At 38.3% G+C, this 20,720-nt stretch overlaps 2 protein-coding genes across 3 annotated transcripts in view; one reads left to right on the forward strand and one right to left on the reverse strand.

Moving 5' to 3' along the window:
• Positions 1-676: 676 nt before the first annotated feature.
• On the forward strand, positions 677-9,732 carry pgr (progesterone receptor). The gene is made up of 8 exons (XM_059330419.1): positions 677-1,988; positions 2,743-2,852; positions 3,799-3,915; positions 4,709-5,014; positions 5,241-5,385; positions 5,491-5,621; positions 7,089-7,246; positions 7,339-9,732. The coding sequence occupies exons 1-8, from the start codon at positions 1,105-1,107 to the stop codon at positions 7,492-7,494; spliced, it is 2,007 nt and encodes a 668-aa protein (XP_059186402.1). The 5' UTR covers positions 677-1,104; the 3' UTR covers positions 7,495-9,732.
• Positions 9,733-9,932: 200 nt separating this feature from the next.
• The window catches only part of LOC131969423 (rho GTPase-activating protein 42), an 80,575-nt gene continuing 69,787 nt past the window's right edge, over positions 9,933-20,720 (reverse strand). For both annotated transcript variants that reach the window (XM_059330415.1, XM_059330414.1), the window contains 13 exons: positions 20,101-20,140; positions 19,727-19,789; positions 19,461-19,535; positions 18,818-18,902; positions 18,569-18,627; positions 17,650-17,755; positions 17,264-17,423; positions 15,795-15,945; positions 14,681-15,070; positions 14,189-14,345; positions 11,340-11,402; positions 11,155-11,234; positions 9,933-10,387 (listed from right to left, as the gene is read on the reverse strand). In XM_059330415.1, the coding sequence (XP_059186398.1) occupies positions 10,299-10,387; positions 11,155-11,234; positions 11,340-11,402; positions 14,189-14,345; positions 14,681-15,070; positions 15,795-15,945; positions 17,264-17,423; positions 17,650-17,755; positions 18,569-18,627; positions 18,818-18,902; positions 19,461-19,535; positions 19,727-19,789; positions 20,101-20,140 (1,518 nt within the window). In that variant the 3' untranslated portion in view covers positions 9,933-10,298. The remainder of the gene's footprint in view (positions 10,388-11,154; positions 11,235-11,339; positions 11,403-14,188; positions 14,346-14,680; positions 15,071-15,794; positions 15,946-17,263; positions 17,424-17,649; positions 17,756-18,568; positions 18,628-18,817; positions 18,903-19,460; positions 19,536-19,726; positions 19,790-20,100; positions 20,141-20,720) is intronic.

Below are 20,720 nucleotides of genomic sequence, written 5' to 3' on the forward strand. Positions count from 1 at the left end.
ACAAACTGCGGTAAAAAAAAAAAACTGTATCAGAAATATAGTACTCTGCTGACAAAGCTGATGCCAGTTAATTATTGTAAGTTTATAGTGAAATGTTTCACAATGCAAAAGTTTTTCCTGCACATTTGATCAAATTAACAGCAAAAGTATGATGCTAAAATAGAGAGCTTTACTTTTAGGTTACTTTAAATGTCAATGTGCAAAAATTGAGAAGAAATTAACAGAAAAATGAAGAATGATGTAATGTAGACAAAGTCAATTGGGAAATTCTAGTTGCATTGACTTTATTACAGACCTTACACATTCTGATAACACTTAATACTTGATAATGGTGTCCCAAATAAAGCTTCAAAGCACAAATTAGATGTAATTGTCCTCTTATTCTCCCACCTGTCTTGGTTACAAACACATGCAACCCTTTTCTCATTATATTGATATTAATAATATATCATTGGGTCTTGATCTTCAGTTGAACTCAACAAGACTGACTAAGAATGAGTTTGGGAATAAATACTAAGTTGGTGCAACATTGTATGATGTATGGTTGTCTCGCATTGTCTCTAATATGTTGTCTTCTGGCCAAAAATGTCGTCATGTTACCTCATTCATTAACAGTAGGGTGGAGTCTAATGGCCCTTGACAATGAAGTGATCCATTCTCCTCATTGGCTGGAGATTTCACTGTAGGTCAGCTGTCAGGGTAGTGTAACAGCATACATATCTAGAGGGGCTCCACAGTGATTCATCCTCTGGAGAATTGACTATTTAGTCCGAATAAGGACATCTATTGGTAATATTTGAAAAAGGAAAAGAACTTAAACAAATTACTTGAAATTAACTTTAATATGCCAGGTGTATTTTCCTGAAATATCTTATAATTGCGCACTTTAAATCCCTCATCACCACAAAGACTAAAGTGTTTTTCTTCTTCTTAAAAGCAGTTAAGTTGTTCGGAACAGCCTCATATGTGAAAGGTGAAAGAAAGACGTAGTCACAGCCTTTTCTCGGCTGGGAGGAGGATTACAGGAAGGTCTCTGAGCAACAGTTTACACAGCGTCCAGCCTCCGGGCGCACTCCAACCTCTGCGCGCCTCGCAGTTCAGAGAATGGAAAATAAAGTAAACGGAAGGATGAGCACCATCAGTACTTCCATCGCTGATTCCACCAATACAAAAGTAAGTGACTTGATTGACGTTGGGTACATTAATAATAAGCTATCTAACGAGTCACAGACCCTAACTAGCCTGTCCTCCTCCGTGCGTAATTTTGGAAACGCTGGCATAGCTTTCCACGGTGTCAATTCAAACAGCGACGGCGCAGTTTTCAAAGACTATGCCATACTCGATGGTTCACTTGCTGGGAAACACTTTTATGACCGTGGCAGTGACTATCTGAAGTGTGACACTGTGCAGTGGGGAGATTTTGCAAGAGTTCAGAGAACGAATGTGCCCACATCCGAAATTTTGTCAAGCGCAAGTTTAAGCCTGTCCTCCACAACCGCAGCGTGTAAGTACATCAAAGATGAGAAGGAGCCTTCTGTGATCATGGACACCCCCAGCTTTGATCCGTCAGCGGAGATACCTGCTCTGGACACCTGCTGTGACACGGACAGGAAGCAGCAGCTGGGGCTTAGTGACGGGGAGTCCACCAGCTTCACGCCGCCTGCTGCGTGTCCTCGGCCGGGGCTGGAGGGCTCTCCAAACTTTCTGATCGACCTGAACCAGCCAGAGCCGCTTCCGGCGCTCAGCCAGGTGAGGACTGACTCCAGGTCCGGTTTGACCGGGAAGGCTGTGGTCAGCTTTGATGCCAACACGCACACAAGTCAACAACTGATGCCCCGGTGGCAGATGCAGACGTCTCCGGCTGAGCCCCAGTACTGGTGCCAGTCCGCAGGGTTGACCGAGGAGCAGTTCACACACAGCGGCTATGAAGGGATCCAAAGCCAGGCCCTGACTCCGAGGAACCACTCACCTTTCTCCGCTTTCCCAGGGTAATCATGACTTCCTATAAACTTTCACCTTAAAGTCACAGGTTAAAATATTAAGTTCCATTTGACTTTTTTAATCAAAACTCATTTTAACTTGTAATATACGTTTGCTATATTGTTGTGCAACAGGTAAAATATATAAACAGATTACAGCCCTTCAGAAATTGATAATCAGATCGTTAATCACATGTTATAGGACCAATAATTTGTAATGGTAATAAGTCAGTCTGGCCATTAATGTTGTCTCTGTATCTAAACTACCATCTGTCTCTCTTGAAAACGTTATGAAACAAGTTCACTTGTTTTGAAAACAAATAAGAGTGAATGAGGACATCTTATCCAGTTTGGTCATGGTTTCAGTTTTGTCACTTTGGGGTCGTTGAAAGTCCCTAAAATAATAAAAAATGATGATGATGATAATAATAATAATAATAATAATAATAATAATAATAATAATAATAATAGTGTTTTAATCATCTCTTGCTCTACAACTGCATATTTTAATAAAAACTCCTTAATGGTCCTTCACCTTACTTTGGAAACGAATTAACTACTTAATTAAAGAAACATGTAGTTCTTGACTTACAAGGATCAAACTCAGATGATTTACTCCTTCGTGTTACTTATTCAATGGCATTTCACCTGCATGTAAAAAGTTTATAAGGGGTTTTGTGCTTCCAGACAGAATATATGTGCAGTTTTTATATTGATTAAGCTTGATGGATGAGTTCATCAGTGTGTGTTTTCTGTTTTCCAGTATGCCACCACAGAGACAGTGTGTGATCTGTGGTGATGAGGCGTCTGGTTGCCACTATGGAGTCTTAACCTGCGGGAGCTGTAAAGTCTTTTTTAAAAGAGCAGTCGAAGGTGAGCAAAGAAAACCTATTACCTACTTTTGGAAATGTTCTAAGTTCTAAATTTTTGTCGACCCTTCAAGTTAAATATTGAATATTAAGTTAAACATACTGAATTTGGACTGCTCCACTCTCCTCCACTGCAGCAGACAGTAAACTGCTTTTTTTCCCAGAGTTTTTTTTCTATTTCAAGATGCCTTTTAACATCTGGCCAGTGACAGCTGATCAAACGCCAGACTGTTTAATCCAGCCTCCCACTTTGTTTTTCATCTCCCCGTGATCTTTAGTGAGACACTGGATCTTTCCCCGTTTTCTTTTGGTGCTTGTGTAGTTTCATGTTGTTACTATATTACACTATTCCTGCTGTATAATGTATAATACTTGATTTTTAGGGTGGTTCCGGATGAAAATGTATCTCCTATGTGCACTTATTTACTTTTTATCTGTTTATCAGTGGGCTTTGTTCCCAGCAAACAAAAGATTAAACAACTACAAGATGAAAAATTAAATAAAAAACACTAACGATGGGGCTACAGGCTGTTACATAATCTCTAATAAGCGCTATCACAGGTCTCAAAGGGAGTTACCACATTAAATTTGACTGACCTTCTATGGTAGTCGTTAAAGGTCATTAGCAACAGTATCACATTGACCAGTGTTCACTGTGTTCTTCATCTTGGGCTTGTTTTTCTCGTTATCTTTCAACTTGAGATATATAAGAGCCACTATGTCTCAGCATGGCCGTGTCACTCTGTCCTCACAGCCTTGCTTCTATCTAATTTTCTTCTTTAGATCTCTCCTCAGAACGCTGCCTCAGTGTAGACGCTGTAGTCATTTTAATAGTCAAGAGCTCTTCAACACTTTCCCTCCCTCATTATGTGCCTCTCCTTTCCTCTAGATGTTTGAAAATCAAGTGTTGTTAAAAATGTGTGCATTGTCTGTACCCTTTAACTCAACAGGCCATCACAGCTATCTCTGCGCTGGGCGAAATGACTGCATTGTGGACAAAATTCGGAGGAAAAATTGCCCTGCGTGTCGCCTCCGAAAGTGCTATCAGGCTGGGATGATGCTCGGAGGTACTATTTGGTTGGATTTCTTTTTGCAAACGTGGAGCTAATACAGCCATATAGCAAATCAGAAACTCATTAAGTACCACCAAGTTCCACTTTGAATTCAGGATTTGCACCAAAGAGAATATTAAACCTCTGAAGTCCAGGAGATTTTGGTTCAAATTTGTCAACTTCCTATGCATTTATTTCTGTCTCTGTTTAGCATCTTTCAGTCCGTCCTTACGTCACATGCATGGCTCCTTTTTCGCCACACAAACAGTCAGATTTTTCATTTTAGTTTGATTAAGTATAAAGCTAAATATAAAGCTGCCGCGAACCGAAAATACCAGCAAAAGACACAGGTTTCTATGGAAATGTACCATTTAAAAAAAAAATATATATTATTTTTTTTTTTAAACATTTATACACACAAAAACAGCAGAAATAATCATAAATAATAAAACTACAAAACAGTCTATTTGCATGTAAATTAAAAATACTAATAGTTTTCATTGTAGAAAGAAAATTCACATTTTAAAAATGGTCTAGAACATAAATGGCACAATGTGAAAGCTCCTATGATTGAACTTTCAACTGGCTTTCTCAGCTTGTCTACATATCATATATAAATAAAGTCATTACTGTAAATAAAACGTGTATTTTCAATAAATAGATGGTCTCCAGAGGGTTAAGATCAAAAACATAACTTTAAATTAATCAAAATGTTTTTGCAAATTGTGAATTTACTCTGTGATGTGGTATTGGCACAAATAGTGTAATTTGTCATGAAATCTAACCAGACCTTGTACTTATGTCACAGGCAGGAAGCTGAAGCGCTTCGGGGCCTTGAAAGCCTTTGGTTTGGCCCCGTCCCTGATGTTCCAGTCCCACTTGGCCATGTCCAGTGACAATCAGGCCTTGACCTCTATGTCTTGCATACCAGCCATCCGTGAGATTCACCTCTCCCACCAGATCCTCAGCATCCTGGAAAACATCGAACCAGAGGTGGTGTACTCTGGTTACGACAGCAGCCAGTCCGATGTCCCGCATCTTCTCCTCAACAGCCTCAACAGGCTGTGTGAGAAACAGCTGCTGTGGATCGTCAAGTGGTCCAAGTCTTTGCCAGGTAACGGCTCCACGGCTCAGGGTCACCACAGTTGTTGCCATGGGGATGCACTGGCAGGTGTCCCCGAAGGTCTCAGCCAAACACTGGATGAGAGAGAAAGCTTTGCAATGCCATTAATGCTGTTATGAGAAAAGTGATTCCAAGTTGCGTTCAGTCATTTTTACGTTAGTGCACAGGTGTTTTGTCATCTACTATGAAAAAAATAATACCAGATTTTCTTTTTAAGGGTTCCGAAATCTACACATCAACGATCAGATGACCCTCATCCAGTACTCGTGGATGAACCTGATGGTCTTCTCTCTGGGCTGGCGCTCCTATCAGAATGTCACCAGTGAATTTTTATACTTTGCACCTGACCTGGTTCTCAGTCAGTAAGTAATCATCATATCGTTTATTCACAAAGCTATGATTTTAGATTAAAAATTACGTTCTTGACTGTTCAGAAATCTTAACAACTTTACATTTTTATCTGTCAGGGATCAAATGAGGAGATCTCCGATTTACGACCTCTGCCTGGCGATTCAGTTCATCCCTCAGGAGTTCACAAACCTCCAAGTTACCCGCGAGGAGTTTCTCTGCATGAAAGCCATTATATTACTCAGCACAGGTAAAAAGCCACACTTCCTGACTCAAGATAACTCACTTTTTACCGTATGATGACCTTTTTAAGCACCCTCATTATATACAGTGTTGCAAACAGAGATGTGAAGCTTTGAGGATCAAGTACTGTACAGTCACACAATAAAAGGAGTGTTTTACAGAGTGACTGGACCTTGACAAGATTTATGTAGCAGCTGCTATCAAGCCCTATTTTTACACCAACTGAAAAACATTTTAATAGCAGCCTCTCAAATGGTCTTGATCTTTTATATTTTCTCAGTGTTTGTGTAGCTTTTAAAACAGACTAATCACTGTTATACAATCATTGTTTGTATATCATTTATATGTATATGTAGAAGTAGTGGTGGAAAAAGTATCCAAATCCTTTACTTCAGTAAAAGTACTAATACCACACTGTGAAATTACTCCATTGCAAGTAAAAGTCCTGCATTCAAAATTAACTTGAGTTAAAGTACAAAAGTATAAGCATCAAAAGTAAAAGTACTCGTTATGCAGAATGGCCCCACTCAGATTGTTTTATATATTCCAAATATATTTCTGGATTATTATTGATGTATTAATGTATGAAGTGGGTTTTTTGTAAATACATGACTCATTTTAATTACTTTAATATACTGTTATAAGGTTGAATTAAAAACTTTCAATTTATCATTTTTTATGTTAAATCTCGACCTGAAAAGTAACCAAAGCTGTCAGCTAAATGAAGTGGAGTGAAGTACAATATTTGCCTCAAAATATAGTGAAGCAGAAGAACTCAAGTAAAGTACAAGAACCTCAAAATTGTACTAGAGCAGGGGTCTGCAACCTTTACTAACAGAAGAGCCATTTTGGCCAAAAAAGGAGAAAAAATGTCAAAATGGAGCCGCAGACCTTAATTTTGAGCCTTACAATGAAATGAAAATGAAAAACAGCCCACTCAGTCTAAATTAGCCTATCAACATTACTAATAGGCCATAATGAGCATTTATTAATATAATTTGGTAAGAATGCAGTGAGGGCCCAAAGTGCAAATGAGAGGCTGGATACCGAAGAAATATCTCAGGAGATTTGGAATCTGTGCTAGTCTAGCTAGAAAAACTCAAAACTAGACTTAATGCCATATATTAGCTGGACATGTTTACAATTGAAGAATACAAATTCCAATGGGTCGACGCCAATGATAAATACAAATAAAAATGTAAAGGAGTCAGTAATTAATTTCTCATAATTATTTTGTCACAGCAACAGGGAGCCACTGAGACGGCCTGAAGAGCCACAGGTTGTCTATCCCTGTACTAGAGTAAAAAATAGTTGCATTGCATCACTGTGAACAAGCATATGCTTTTTAGAGAATTTATTTTTTAATGGAATGCCCTGTTTACCCTGCTGCCCCCGCGACCCGGCCCAGGATAAGCGGATGAGAATGGATGGATGGATAGATTTTTAAATCTTTAAGTGTCCTGTTTGTTCTCAGTGCCTCTTGAGGGACTCAGAAGTCAGGCAGCATTTGAAGACATGAGACAAAGCTACATCCGGGAGCTGACCAAGGCCATCCACATGAGGGAGAAGGGCTTGGTGGCCAGCTCGCAGCGGTTCTACCACCTCACCAAGCTGATGGACGCCATGCACGATGTACGCTCCCACGCAGTCTGAGTACACCCGCACTGATTCAAGCCTTAATCTTACTGCTGCTTTAATGAGCATGAATGTCTCTTTCCTGACAGATAGTGAAAAAGGTCAACTTGTACTGTCTGAGCACCTTCATCCAGGCCGACGCCATGAGAGTGGAGTTCCCAGAGATGATGTCAGAGGTCATTGCCTCCCAGCTTCCCAAGGTCCTGGCAGGCATGGTGAGGCCTCTCATATTCCACAGCAAGTGATGATGCCAGCACAGACATGACAAATCTGCGCAGACAACTTGTGACTGGATTATTCACCCCACCATTACTGGATTCTTTATAACCTTCACTATTGTAGTCAGTCATCTATACTTTTCCAAATATCCTCCAATGGCACTTTTACTCTGAGGTGAAACAGAGAATTCCTTGAAGTATGTATTTTAGTACAGAAATATCTTGACCATTATAACTTTAGAGGTATAAATCAATAAAGCTACTCTGTATAATTCTGGTGTATCCAAACGTTTCAATCCAAAAGCTTGTGTAAAGACAGTACTTACTAGCTGATATAGTAGGTTTTAAGAAAAGCGACAGATTCTTTTATACTGAAGCTGCAAAAGAAATTACAACACATATATATTTCACGTTACCATCAGCCTTTTATTCTTAATAAAGGAGAAATGTCGAAACTTGCCACGTAAACTGATTAAATTCTTTTAGCATGAGCAGCAGAGTGACTCACCGCACCGACTTCAGGGAGGAGAAACTGGGAAGATAACTATCGGTAAAATACTTGATGAAAAGAAAGTTACCGTGATCTTAGAGTGAATGAGAAACAGCTCAGTTATAGCACATCACTGCCAAAGCTGCACAATGTCCTAAATGTGTTATTTTCATAATAAAAAAATCTATGTCCACATCAGAATATACACAATGACAGACATGCATTAACACATGTGAAGTGAGTGCAGTAGTTTATTAAAAAAACATTTCCAAAAATGAAGCATAAGCATGTAAAATGGATCCATTTCTCTTTGGCACATGGTGTTACTTTTAGTTTAAAGCAACTGAAATCAGTTAATATGTTTGAAACAAAAATATAAGAGAAATTCATGCCAAGTATTGAGAATCTCCTGCATAGCAAAAATCTGACTGATGTGTACTCCACTCAGAAAACAAGCACTTTAAAGTTTTCTAGTTGTTCGTCATCTTGCTGATAGATCTGACTAAGCATGGATTCAGGCTTTGTACACATTGGCATTATGTTGTAGTTATTTTGGCATAGTTTAGATGAGTTTATGAAATTTAATCATGGCAGAATCAGTTTATTTTGGGTACATACCGATGTAATACTGACGTACCGGCAGTCATCTAGACACAATGAAATGATGTAATGGAAATTCATAGAGCTGTGTGAACCTCCGGATGATATTTTTAATACAGACATGATGACTTTTGGTTTTTCAACGTATCTGGGACTTCTCCTGCAGGTATAAAGCAGCAATTTTCATGTAGCTTTAGATAGGAAGTGTATTATCTTCTCTTAGTATGATTTTTGAGACACAAATAGGCAACTAGATTTTAACCCTCCAACATTTAATATACTGACAATACATACATTTTCCATGTTGAATTCATAGTTTCTCGCAGCAGTGAGAATAAGTTAAACTCAGCAACTGTGACAAACAATTTAGACCACAGGACTAATAAATCACGCTGTTTATTTAAAGACATGTTTATGCACTGTCAAGACACAGTAGATGATTGCAAGGAAACAAGCTTGCCATATGAAAAACTAAAGGATGCCAGACATTTACAGTTACATATTCAGGATATGAAAACCATTTCCCCCTGCATATTCAGACTGTTAGGGAGTATAATTCCAGCACGAAGGTTCAAGGCCACCTCGCATTCTTAAAAATGTAAATGGAAAAGAACATCCTGATCCTGGTGAGATCTTGAATGCCTTGCCAAATACATTTTCGGCCTCTGGAGAAATCCTTTTTTAGAGCAATTTTTCAGTTTCTAATAACTGAAGAGATAAATTGTTGCTAATTATTTTTCTTTCTTTTATGTTTTATTTTTTAATTGTATCATTGAAGTTAACTTTTTAGATCATTATGGACTTTGTACTTTGGAAATGTTGTGACAGTAATAGAAAATTAAATATTAAATGGTATTTTTAACATAATACAATCTGATACATGTCTAGTTTTCATTACTAGTACACCAGTGTACCAGTGAGTACCACAATAGGCATTAAAGGTTAAGGCTCCACCTCATCAACATACTTCTAATGACATTATAAAAAACACATTTTTACATACGGCATGTATTTGATGTGATAATTTATAAGAAGTAAATATTATTGATCAGCAACTACAGAAGAATTCATGAGCATTAATGTACAGTACAGTACCGTGTAGCTTACTAGAAAGTGCACTGCAGCAGTGAGCAGGTTCAGTGGATGAACAATGATCACAGGCCATAAACATGAAAGTTAAGGTGCAAACCCATTATGCTTTTTCTATTAGATTCTCATAGATTACATAGTAGAATTATTTTAAAATCACAGTTTGTTATATTACAGCAAATAGAAAAATGTTTATGAAACTACAGATTTCCATTCACAGCTCGGTGAAAGGAAGGTGTTCTGTTGATATAATGGGAAGTTTAAAGATAATATATTTCTGAGAATAAAATTTGTGAAATTTGGATGTGATTGTTTTTGTGATTTTGTAGGCTAATACTGGGATTAAAAACATCAGTGCAGTCAATGGGTAATATATTTACATCTAACAATAATGTGTATCTTCTTAACTTCTGAATCTCTGCAGATTCCCCTAAAAACATTTCACAATGAAGTCATTACAGAAAAGGAGGTACATTTTTTGGACTTCCAGCACTGTTAAAGCAATTACTGCTTTGCTTGATATCTGCTAAGAATGCAAAAATGCAGAAATGTCGTTTACCAGCATTAATCGGAACATTACAACAAATCAGTCACATTGGGTTTTTGTTTTTTTCATGGATACCATGAAAAAGATGCAATGTTTACCAGCTTGTTAGAGGAAGACGACATAATTCTCAGGGATTAAACCTGTCTTTCCCTCGTATGTTGCTTGGAGCCAGCCTGGTTCAACAGAGGGGTAGACTACAGGACAAAAAAGAGAAAATACTTTAATCAAAGAGAAGCGAGAAGCATACTCTTGACCTATTATAAGCTGTATTTAGTTACACTATTTCCCAAGCTTTAAGACAAAAGAAGATGCTATTAGGCGTAAAAATAAACAGCAGTTTGAGAAAGACCCTGGGTCAGACTGCCTTTTGAATCCAGTCCCTATGGAGTCTTTTAGCAGGCTCTAAAGCTTAATCAAACACACAGTATCAGCCATTAAAACAACAAGGTTAATGATGGCGCAGTTGCACCAATATCAAATGGAACAGCAACGATTTGCTGAATAAGGAATATAGAGAAAACTGGCCTGTTGGAAGCAATAAAAGTAGTCTGCCTGCTGTTAAGTGGTAGGGAGAATTTGTTGACGTTTTTGCGTTTACAGGGAACAGGCACTGGTGCCTTCTATCACTAGGTTACAGTGACCTGACTGCACTGGTTGGAAGCCAAGTTGTCTCCTCATGGAAAAGGCAAGAGGCAATAAAAAATCCTGGGGCTGTTTATACTTTGCAATGCATATGCGGGTGTCACGCTAGAAGCAGAATTATTATATGCCTCCACATAACAGTGGGAATTAGCCAAGTCCTTGCAGTGTGCTGCCAATACACAACAGACTGTCTGTATACACTGTCCAAATGTCCAATCAGCCTACGCAGCGAAGCATGTGTGCTGTTGTGAGCCTTTTTTGCAGCAGAGTAACTGTCGGCTGAAGCTTGTAATGTTTGTGTTGTATTGGCTCGGCTTACCGTTTGAGAAGTGCGCCCCCTGGGGGAAGCTTAGCTCGTGGCTGTGCTCTGCCTCACAGGAATACATGGCCTTGGCATCTCTATAAAGACAACAAGAACAGGTAGTGTCACGGCACATTTGAAGAGATGAGAGTGGGATTAATTAGGTAAATCTGTCGTTGATGGTGTCATGTTTTTCACAGCACCTTCCGACTGGAACAGACTGTGAAGAGGAGGCATTTTCGAAAAGCAGTGCTCTGGCAGCGACCCTGAAACAAAATGAAAAACAATTGAGTTCACGACACTTGATTAGGATGAAATGAACAGCTGGAAAAGAGAGTGCCGCCTAAATTATGTCACCCAAAGAAAAATATACCCTGACCATATTATCACAGTACAATATTATTGTTATCTATTTTGATATATCATTGTCTATAAAACCAGCAATGCCGCCTCAGAGGAAAATTAGAATCTAAACCAAAACAATTGAGTTCACAACACTTAAATAAGATGAAATGAACAGCTGGGAAACAGAGTGCGGCCTAAATTATGTCATCCAAAGAAAAATATACCCTGACCATATTATCACAGTACAATATTATTGTTATCTATTTTGATATATCATTGTCTATAAAATCAGCAATGCTGCCTCAGAGGAAAATTAGAACCTAAACCAAAACAAGTCTGTCCACTTTCTCTTTCCGCCCTGCTAGCGTTTCTCATTGTGTGGAACGAGGTAAAAGGCGTAACGACACAATACGGGAGGTTTCCTTCCTCCGGGCGGACTCCGCTCCATCATGATGCTGAATTGAGTTAAACTATATAACAAGGCTGCACTTGACCCTGTGCACAACAACCTCTAAGTCAAGGGGACAACAGAGCCGAGGGCAAACTGGGCGGGTGCTATACAAGGAAACTACTTGAGAGACTGTGCGACGGGCTTCTCAGACATGACAAGTCAAACAATCTATTTGTCCCGGGAGAACGAGTACAGACTGCTTCTGGGTCACATCAACCCCAGAGCAGGCAGAGCGTAATTAAAGCCAGCTCTCCCACCAGAGAGGAAAAGACATAAATCTCCTAACACATACTCATCTGATCCTAGAGACCTCTCAATGCTCAATGCTCATAAACAGACGGAGGAGGAGGCTGACGACTCAGAGGGGAGAGACGGAGAGAGGGAGGAAGACAGAAAGAAATGTTGCTGAACTATTGTCCTCAAGCCTTATTGACTTACAGTTATTTCGTGAGGGAACACGAAACAGCACATGTTGCCCATATATCCACAAAGGTATCAGAGGACAGCCATTGTTTCTAGTATCAATTAATCTCTCTTTTGTGGTTTGTGAATAATCAGTGAATCATTTTGTACTTAAAATGACAGAAACATGCCCATTACATTTTCCCAGAGCCAATGTAACAGCTTTAAATCATTTGTTTTCTCAAAACAACAGCCTAAAGACCAATATATATCAGATTTACAGTGTTATAAAACAAATACAGGCAGCAAACCCTTACAATTGAGAGCTTGGGACCATTGAATGTTTGGCAGTTTTGCTACCACTGTTAATCAATTATACGAAGTGTTAATATTCTGCCAACTGGTAAATCTTTTTTTCATTTAAAAGGTGGAGTCTGTGATTCTGTAGAAAGATTGTTGATATTTGACCTCGACATCCAAACAAATACAGTACTCAGTCACTCAGAATGTTAACATCAGCCTGATTTATGATCTCTTTGGGCTTTCCTGTTCTGTGCACGAGCACCAACAGAATTGTGTGACTCAGTCCTGGGCGTTTTGTTTTTTTCCCCATTTACAGACGAAGAGCTGTGTATGAACCATAGACTGTATAAAATGGCTTAGTCACAGTGCTGGCACCCTCTGGTTTGTGCACTGCAAAAAAGGTGTGTCTAAAAACATGATAAAAACACTAAATCTGAGGGAAACTATCTTGCTGCATGGACAGATAATTTCACTTGACAAGATTTCTTAAATTAAGATTATTAAATCTAGAATTAATCATGTTGTATGCTTAAAATAAGAAAGTAACTCTTAAAACAAGATAAATTAAAGATGCAAGCAGGAGTTAATTTCTTATTTTAAGTGTTCAACATGTTTATTACTAGATTTAATAATCTTAATATAAGAAATCTTGTCAAGTGAAATTGTCCATGCAGCAAGATAATTTCCCTCAGATTTAGTGTTTTTATCTTGTTTTTAAACACACCTTTTTTGCAGTGTGGAACCAGGGCATGTGAAGAACACATCAGGAGCGTCATCAGCTAAAACCAGCGCTAGCTAGCTAGCTTGGTTAGCGAAGCGTCTGAAAACACACTGAAATGGTAAAAATCCTGAGATGAATCTCACCTGTCAATCATAATGTAGCTAAAGCATACCCTGCATAAAAAATATAATACCATGCAGTATTACAGGAGGCCTGGAACTAGCAATTACGAACATAAACTCATCAGGAAAATGTTTACTGAAGTAAATAATCGAGTGAGAACTAGGGTCATACTCCTACTGACTTGCATACAAACTGACTTCTTTTACCAACCAGTAGAGTTGCCCCCTGTTGGTCATTAGAGAAAATGCAGGTTTAAGGTCACTCCACATTTGCTTCACTTTTAAGGCCCAGAACTGAGCCATGTTGGTTTTGAAAAAGCTGACTCTTTTTTTATACTCATTTTCTATGTATTGTTCCATCAACCTGCAGGGACTACAGGTGGAAAATAGCAATCTGCTAGAACCTGGCACAATGCATATTCTCCCTGTTTTGAAATAAATAAATTACAAAAAAATAGTTGCGGCTTGGTATGAACACTGGATATTTTTTTCTTGAATGTGGACACAGAACAGCCAGCAAGTGGACCATTAAGAGATATTTCTTTGACAAATAGTTTATCAGATTAGACTGTAGACTCTATTAACACTGGTTTTTAGTTAATACTAAATTAAATATTGACAAGATATGATTGCAACACACTGCGGTTGAAATCATCATCATTAGTATTATAAGTTGTAGGTTATTAAAGGCTTTTTAAAGCCCATTACACTGAGCCAGGTCTTTGGTAGCCATTGCTGACTGACGTGTCCGTCCTGCAGCGGGCCGCTTGTTTCGGTGGAAGGTCTGGATTCTCTGTAGACTTTAAACTGTCGTTGGGCTCCAGTGTTGACAGGTTCTGGACAGATCCAGAGCAGCTCCTGTTGCCTAGAGGGAGGCATACAAATATTATGTCTCCTTGTAAATGATATAAAGACATAAAATTTGATACTAAAACAGCTCACACACTGAAATGAGTCATGTAAATATTATTTTACCACTGCTGTTTAAATTATGCTTAAATCACAGGGGTGCTGCCAGTCTTTGAAAGTATTAAGTCCTGGAGGAATAACTTATGACAACATAACTATCGAGCTTATGAATTCTGTCCTAAATATGACAGTTTCATGAGGTTTCTTGACACGTTATTACTGCAAGGCAAACAAAATCAATGAACTAATGTTAGACAAGCTTAAACTGGCATTACTTGATGAGTATCCTACCTTCAGATATATGCAGTGATTTCAGAGAGGGACCAGCTGAGCGTGGTAGCAGGGCTGGCTTGAGGTCGAGGCGGCAGTGCGGGGCTTTTTTGGGGGCAGGAGACAGCCAGGGTACGGTGCTGACTGAGGACAGGCTGAGAGCATCCTCTGACTCTCCATCTGTACGCCCTGCATCCTCCTTGGAGCTGGACTCTGGGCTGCTGACACACACAGCGCTCCTGGGGCCATTTGAGAGCTGTGATGGTGTTCGGCACAGATCCAGGAGTGACTTGTCTTTGACCGGAGCAGAGGAAGCTGTTTTGGAGGAGCTATTCTGCTCAGAGGAGTGAGAAGACAAAGACTCCATGCTGCCCATGGGGGTGCTGCTTGGACTGCTGCTGAAAGTGTCACCTATGCAGGGGCCAGAGAAGAGGCATACAAGGCCCTCATTAAAACCTGCTGAGGGAGGAAGTGATTCTTGGTCACTTTTTGGCCTACAGACAATTCCTTTCTCTGAATCTGGAAGCTACTAAAATACTAATATGAGGTGAATTTGGTGAGACGGTGTGTGTATATGTCTGAGAGATATTAACCCTCTGGAGTCCATCTATTTATTGAAAATACACATGTTTTATTTACAGTAATAACTTTATTTATATATGATATGTAGACAAGCTGAGAAAGCCAGTTGAAAGTGCAATCATAGGTGCTTTCAAAGTGTGCCATTTATGCTTCTAGACCATTTTTAAAATGTGAATTTTCTTTCTACAATGAAAACTATTACTATTTTTAATTTACATGCACATAGACTGTTTTGTAGTTCTATTATTTATTATTATTTCTACTGTTTTTGTGTGTATAAATGGTTAAAAAAAAGAAAAAGAAAATGGTACATTTCCATAGACACCTGTGTCTTTTGTTTGTATTTTGGGTTCCTGGCAGCTTTATACTTTGTTAATTAAAATAAAATGAAAAGTCTGACTGATAGCCAAGTTTGTGTCCACAGACAGAAATTAATGCATAGGAAGTTGACAAATTTCAACCAAAATCTCCTGGACTTTAGAGGTTTAAAGGCCACCGATTAAAATATGGACATGTGATGACCTGTGGTGGTAATCACTGCTTTGGTACTCACTTTCTGCATCTGCCAGGCACAGCTTTGGCGTGTAGAGGCTGCGGGGCTTCCTGGGCCCTGTGGACATACAGATGGCCCTGCTCCTGCGAGAGTCAGGCCGGCTCTGGGGTTGGGGCAGGGGCACATTGGGGTCCGGAGGCTGGTGGAAGATCTGGAGGTCAAGAAAAGAACTTTGATTAGTACACAATTTGTTTATTCCTCACCATTACAGACTGGCATTTCAATTGTTTTTAAGACGATCCCTCACACAATGTAAAAGATGTCTGTAGATTTTATGGTCAAAAACTGCTAAACCACGACAGTAAAAGACTGTAAAATGATAAATATGTTAATTCAGTTTCAGTTACAATGAAACACTGTGAATGTATAAATCAGCCAAAACAGTATTTTTTTTACAGTTTTGTTTTTGAAAAATGCATTACTCCACTGTAAAATACACTGAAATATGTATTTAATGTAATACATTTTTGCATTTATCTTCTGTAAAAAATACTTTTTCTCACTGTTAAATTGACTAAACACCATATTTCTGAGAAAAATATACTATAATATTTAATGGTAAAATCTTTAATTTATGCGTTTCAATTTATAAAGTATTTTCTTGTCAATTATGGCAGAACAGCGTTTCTTTTGATGAAAAAACTTTGTATTTATACAGTAAAAAATTAAAAATAAAATGGCAATAATGGCAATCGGCTTAAACGTGAATTCAACAGTGCCAATATCTTTTTATCGTAATATTATAAAAAGTTCTACCATATTTATTACAGTAAAGTTGTGGCAACCACAGCTGCCAGTTTTTTACTGTAAAAACAACAGGTTTTTATTTTATTTTTTACAGTGTATAGCCGGATGAAATAAGGGCTCATATCAAGTTTCTCAACCATAAGAAAATTCAGCAAAACATTTTATATCAAGGTAGCTATGTCTTTGTATCTCTGGTTGCTTTAAACTCACTGCAAGATATGATATCATCTCAGAGAACGGCATATCAGACATTAGCCAAAATGTCATTTGGACCTATGAAAAGTCTTGATGAGGTTACTAATTGGACTGTAAACAATGACTGGTGCACAGAAGAGGAAGTCATGGCCCGGATATCCATTATCCACATATCTGCAAGGGACTCTGACCACTACACTTCAGACCAGCTGGGCTTTTTGATCTTTAAACATTTTGTCAATTAATTTCCAGAAAATGTGATGATCAAGACATACGGTAGATCAATAATGCAATATGAAATTGCATAAATCATGGTAAATGATACTATCCATATTGCCCACGTGCATGCAGTTTTATGCACTGTATCTTTTTGTCAAACAAATATAAATAGCACCTCATCAGGGTTATGTCAATAAATCTGTTCTTGGAAACAATGAAATAATTAAATGTATTTATGTAATTAAATGATTAAATGGTGCAGGTAAAACTATAATCTTACTGTATATCCAAAGCTAAACAGAACTCACCTTAGTGAAGTTCTCGATAAGTATTTCCACCACAATGTTCTGAAACTTGATGTTCATCATGGCGGCCACAGTTTCCTCTTGTGACCTCATCAGGGTGGGCCCAAAGATGACACCCAGGTTGGACACCGTCATCAGGTTTAACTGGCTTTGTGTGGAAACTCTGCAGGTGGAGCGTAAAGCGTAAGATGCTGTTCTCTCCTGATAATGAAAACTCTTAAACCATGTGGTGACAGTTGTGTTCTTTATCAGCTACTGACAGCTTTAGGAACAAATGTACAAATGTATCACAGTGTCCCCCAACTGTGAAGACAATTTAATCAGTCTCAGCAATTTTTATCTTCTCTCGTAGTTCTGCACTGTAACTGATTCATTACAGAGTTACGTACGTGACGAGGTGTTTTATTAGTAGCTCCAGCATTTCCTTGTTCCTCTCAGGCAGCTTATGAACCAAAGCGTGGACAGCACACACTCTGTAGTTCTGGTCATCTGACTCTGACGAAAGGCAAATTGATATAAATTGATCAAGAGGCTCATATACAGCACTAACATAACAAATGCCAAGCTCCCAAGTACTGACTTATAGAAAGGAAAGGTTTTAAATCTGTCCAGTAAGTATTACAGAGACTGCAATCTGAGTAACAAAAGATCGTATTGTATTTATTATCCTGACATGCAATGTGTTTAATGTAGTTATATATCAACTTTAACATAAGATTTTTAAAATTGAACTTGTGTATATAAATAAATGCAAATGCAATTCACATTCGCTTGAGACTCTTTATCCATGAGCAGAAAGGAAAGAAAATGAGTAGAGATTTAGCCAATTAAACGTGTCAATTTGACATGACAGGAGAGTTATGTGATGCACACGGTGTGATGCCTTTTCAGAAATGGAAACTGTTTAATTGGTTCAATCTTTGCTCACTTGGTTCTTCTCAAAGTCAATGTCTGGGTGTAGTGTTCACAAAGCTCTCATTTTAAATGAACTGCAGTTCAGCTCAAAGTCAGTTTCCCTGAAAAGTTTAGCTAGCAATTTACAATATGTAAGACAACTTCAATCTGCTCAAAACAAATGTAAAAAACCCTGACGTTTCCAATTAAAATGGGCTACCTTCTGGCACAGATACACTTCACCCATCCTTGATTAAATGCAGCATTTTCTACTGTTAACAGATGTACATGCTTTATTAGTGCCGAGTCCTTAATGAGACCATGCTCTGCCAACTTCTAAATCTCTCTTTCATGTATAATAAAACATATAAAATATATATTTCAGCCTTTAGAGTAACTTTCTTTACAACTTACTGACAGCCATGATAAAATCTTTGTGGAGCCTGAAGGTCATTAGAGGCTCAGAGAGACACCTGGCGAATAAAGAGAACAGTTGTCGTTTATTTTCAAAGTGCACGGGTCTTTTGAATGCAGCCATCTTCCTGTGTGAGTCACTGGCAGCGGTGAATGCATGACTAACACCAGGGAGGTTTCAAAGAGGCATTATGAAGATAATGATGATTCCTGAAAGCTAAGGACATGCAGCTGGTGGGGCGAGCTGACCTGAGGTAATTCTTCAGGCCGCTGGTGATAGTTTTGTTGTCCCACGTCTCTGGATCCAGATCCATATCCACAGGTGCCTTGGATGCTGTTGGAATCACATTGTAATTTTATAGCACAGCAGCTGTAAACTGTGTAAAGCAACAAATACAACCTGACAGGCTGTTTAAAATGAGCATTAAAACAGTGACTGTCTTCTTGTGTGGAGAGACTAGAGAGGAGAACGAGCGTGGTGTCTCACAGAGACGGAAATCAGGCTTAAATAAATCAATCAGACATTTCCTGTTCACATGTATGCAAACAGGATTACACTGGGTCATCTAATAAGGTAATGACAAAGTAATATGAGGCCAACTGGCTTTTACACTGTCACACCACAAGGAGGACCTCTTTCCTCACTCTACAGTCACATTATGGTTCTTAGAGCTTGAGATTCAACTGGCTGTCAAAATCAGGCTTCTTGATATTACAGAATTCTCTTCATTTAATACTGTGTATACAATACAAAAACATACTCTAAATAGATTATAAAACAATTCCATGCGGCTCCAGTCCATCTGAAAAGGAGCCACATTTGTAGTTTCTATTCTACAGACGTGGGAGTGGGAAAATAAATGTTATTTTTTCAGATTTTAAAGCTACTTACAAAAGACTGTGGTCATCAGCTTCTGTACTTTGGAGTTGACTCCTCCAATTCTGTACAGTCCCATTGTAGTTATGCCTGGGTGGCAATGAGAAAGGAAATTAAAGAATTACAAGAAGGACCAAAGATTTTCTGTTTAGTTAAGACTTATGCAAATGCACTGTGTTGCCATGTCCACTAATGAATGAAATGCATTGTTATTCAAAATCACAGCCAGGCTGCATTTAAGTCATTTGAGGGATAAAAGCTGAGCGATTTAAATGCCTCACCTCTCGTCTCCACCAGGTCAATGCATCTCCTTACGAAGTTAAAGCCTGCCTCATTAAGAAATGCTGTAATACAACGTGAGAATAGAGTTGACACGTCAATTACCGCCTGGGTTAACCACGCATCATGCAGGAATAACAAGCTCTCCCCTATGGTTGTGCTCTGACTAATAAGATACAACCCTTGTGCTCGAAGGCTTCGCTATGTCAGCTGAGTGGGTGTATGTCAAGTAATTGTGTTAATGAGCAGAGATAGCTATAGGTAACAAAGTGTGTGTCTGATATGTGTGTGTTGGGGAACGTATTTAAAGTATTAGAAAGCTAAATTTATGCATTTCAATGCTGAAAGTGGGTTGGAAAGAAAAACAAACACTTACTTTCCTCCTTTTTGCTTAATATTGCTGGCAGGTTGTAAATCTAGAGAAAGTTTACAGAAATGCATTATTACATCAAAGAACCATTTGGTAAAATCCTGAAAAGAAGGTAATCAAGTCATTGATATGCTTTAAGTGGACTGTCCTATTATCAAACTCAAATTACCTGGGGGCCGTATCAAAATTACCAAAAAAAGACACAAAATTACTAAAAAAAAGACACAAAAAGACCAAAAAAGACACAAAATTACTTAAAAAATACACAAAATGACAAAAAAGACACCAAAATTACCAAAAAAATACACAGAATTACCACAAAAGATAAAATTATTTTTTAAAGAAGACACAAAATGACCCAAAAAAGACACAAAATGACAGAAAATACTAAATTACTTAAAAAAAAAACACAAAATGACCAAAAAAGACACAGAACTAACAAAAAAAGATGCAAAATGAACAAAAAAATACACAAAATTACTAAAAAAGACAAAATTATATTAAAAAAAAGGACCGGAATTACCAAAAAAAGTAATTAAAGGGACCTTCCACACCAACACGGTAAAGTGCCATTCATATAAAACATTAAACTTTCATATCAAGGTTGGGGCCACAAAATATCGTCA

The sequence above is a fragment of the Centropristis striata genome, chromosome 4, assembly GCF_030273125.1.
Source record: "Centropristis striata isolate RG_2023a ecotype Rhode Island chromosome 4, C.striata_1.0, whole genome shotgun sequence".
Classification (NCBI taxonomy): domain Eukaryota; kingdom Metazoa; phylum Chordata; class Actinopteri; order Perciformes; family Serranidae; genus Centropristis; species Centropristis striata.

What these genes read in the sequence shown, in the direction of transcription:
- pgr (XM_059330419.1), top strand. Translation starts at nt 1,105, where the DNA reads ATGGAAAATAAAGTAAACGGAAGGATGAGCACCATCAGTACTTCCATC. An exon ending in CATTATATTACTCAGCACAG is followed by an intron (nt 5,622 to 7,088) that starts GTAAAAAGCCAC and finishes GTTTGTTCTCAG; the next exon opens with TGCCTCTTGAGGGACTCAGA. An exon ending in TGATGGACGCCATGCACGAT is followed by an intron (nt 7,247 to 7,338) that starts GTACGCTCCCAC and finishes CTTTCCTGACAG; the next exon opens with ATAGTGAAAAAGGTCAACTT.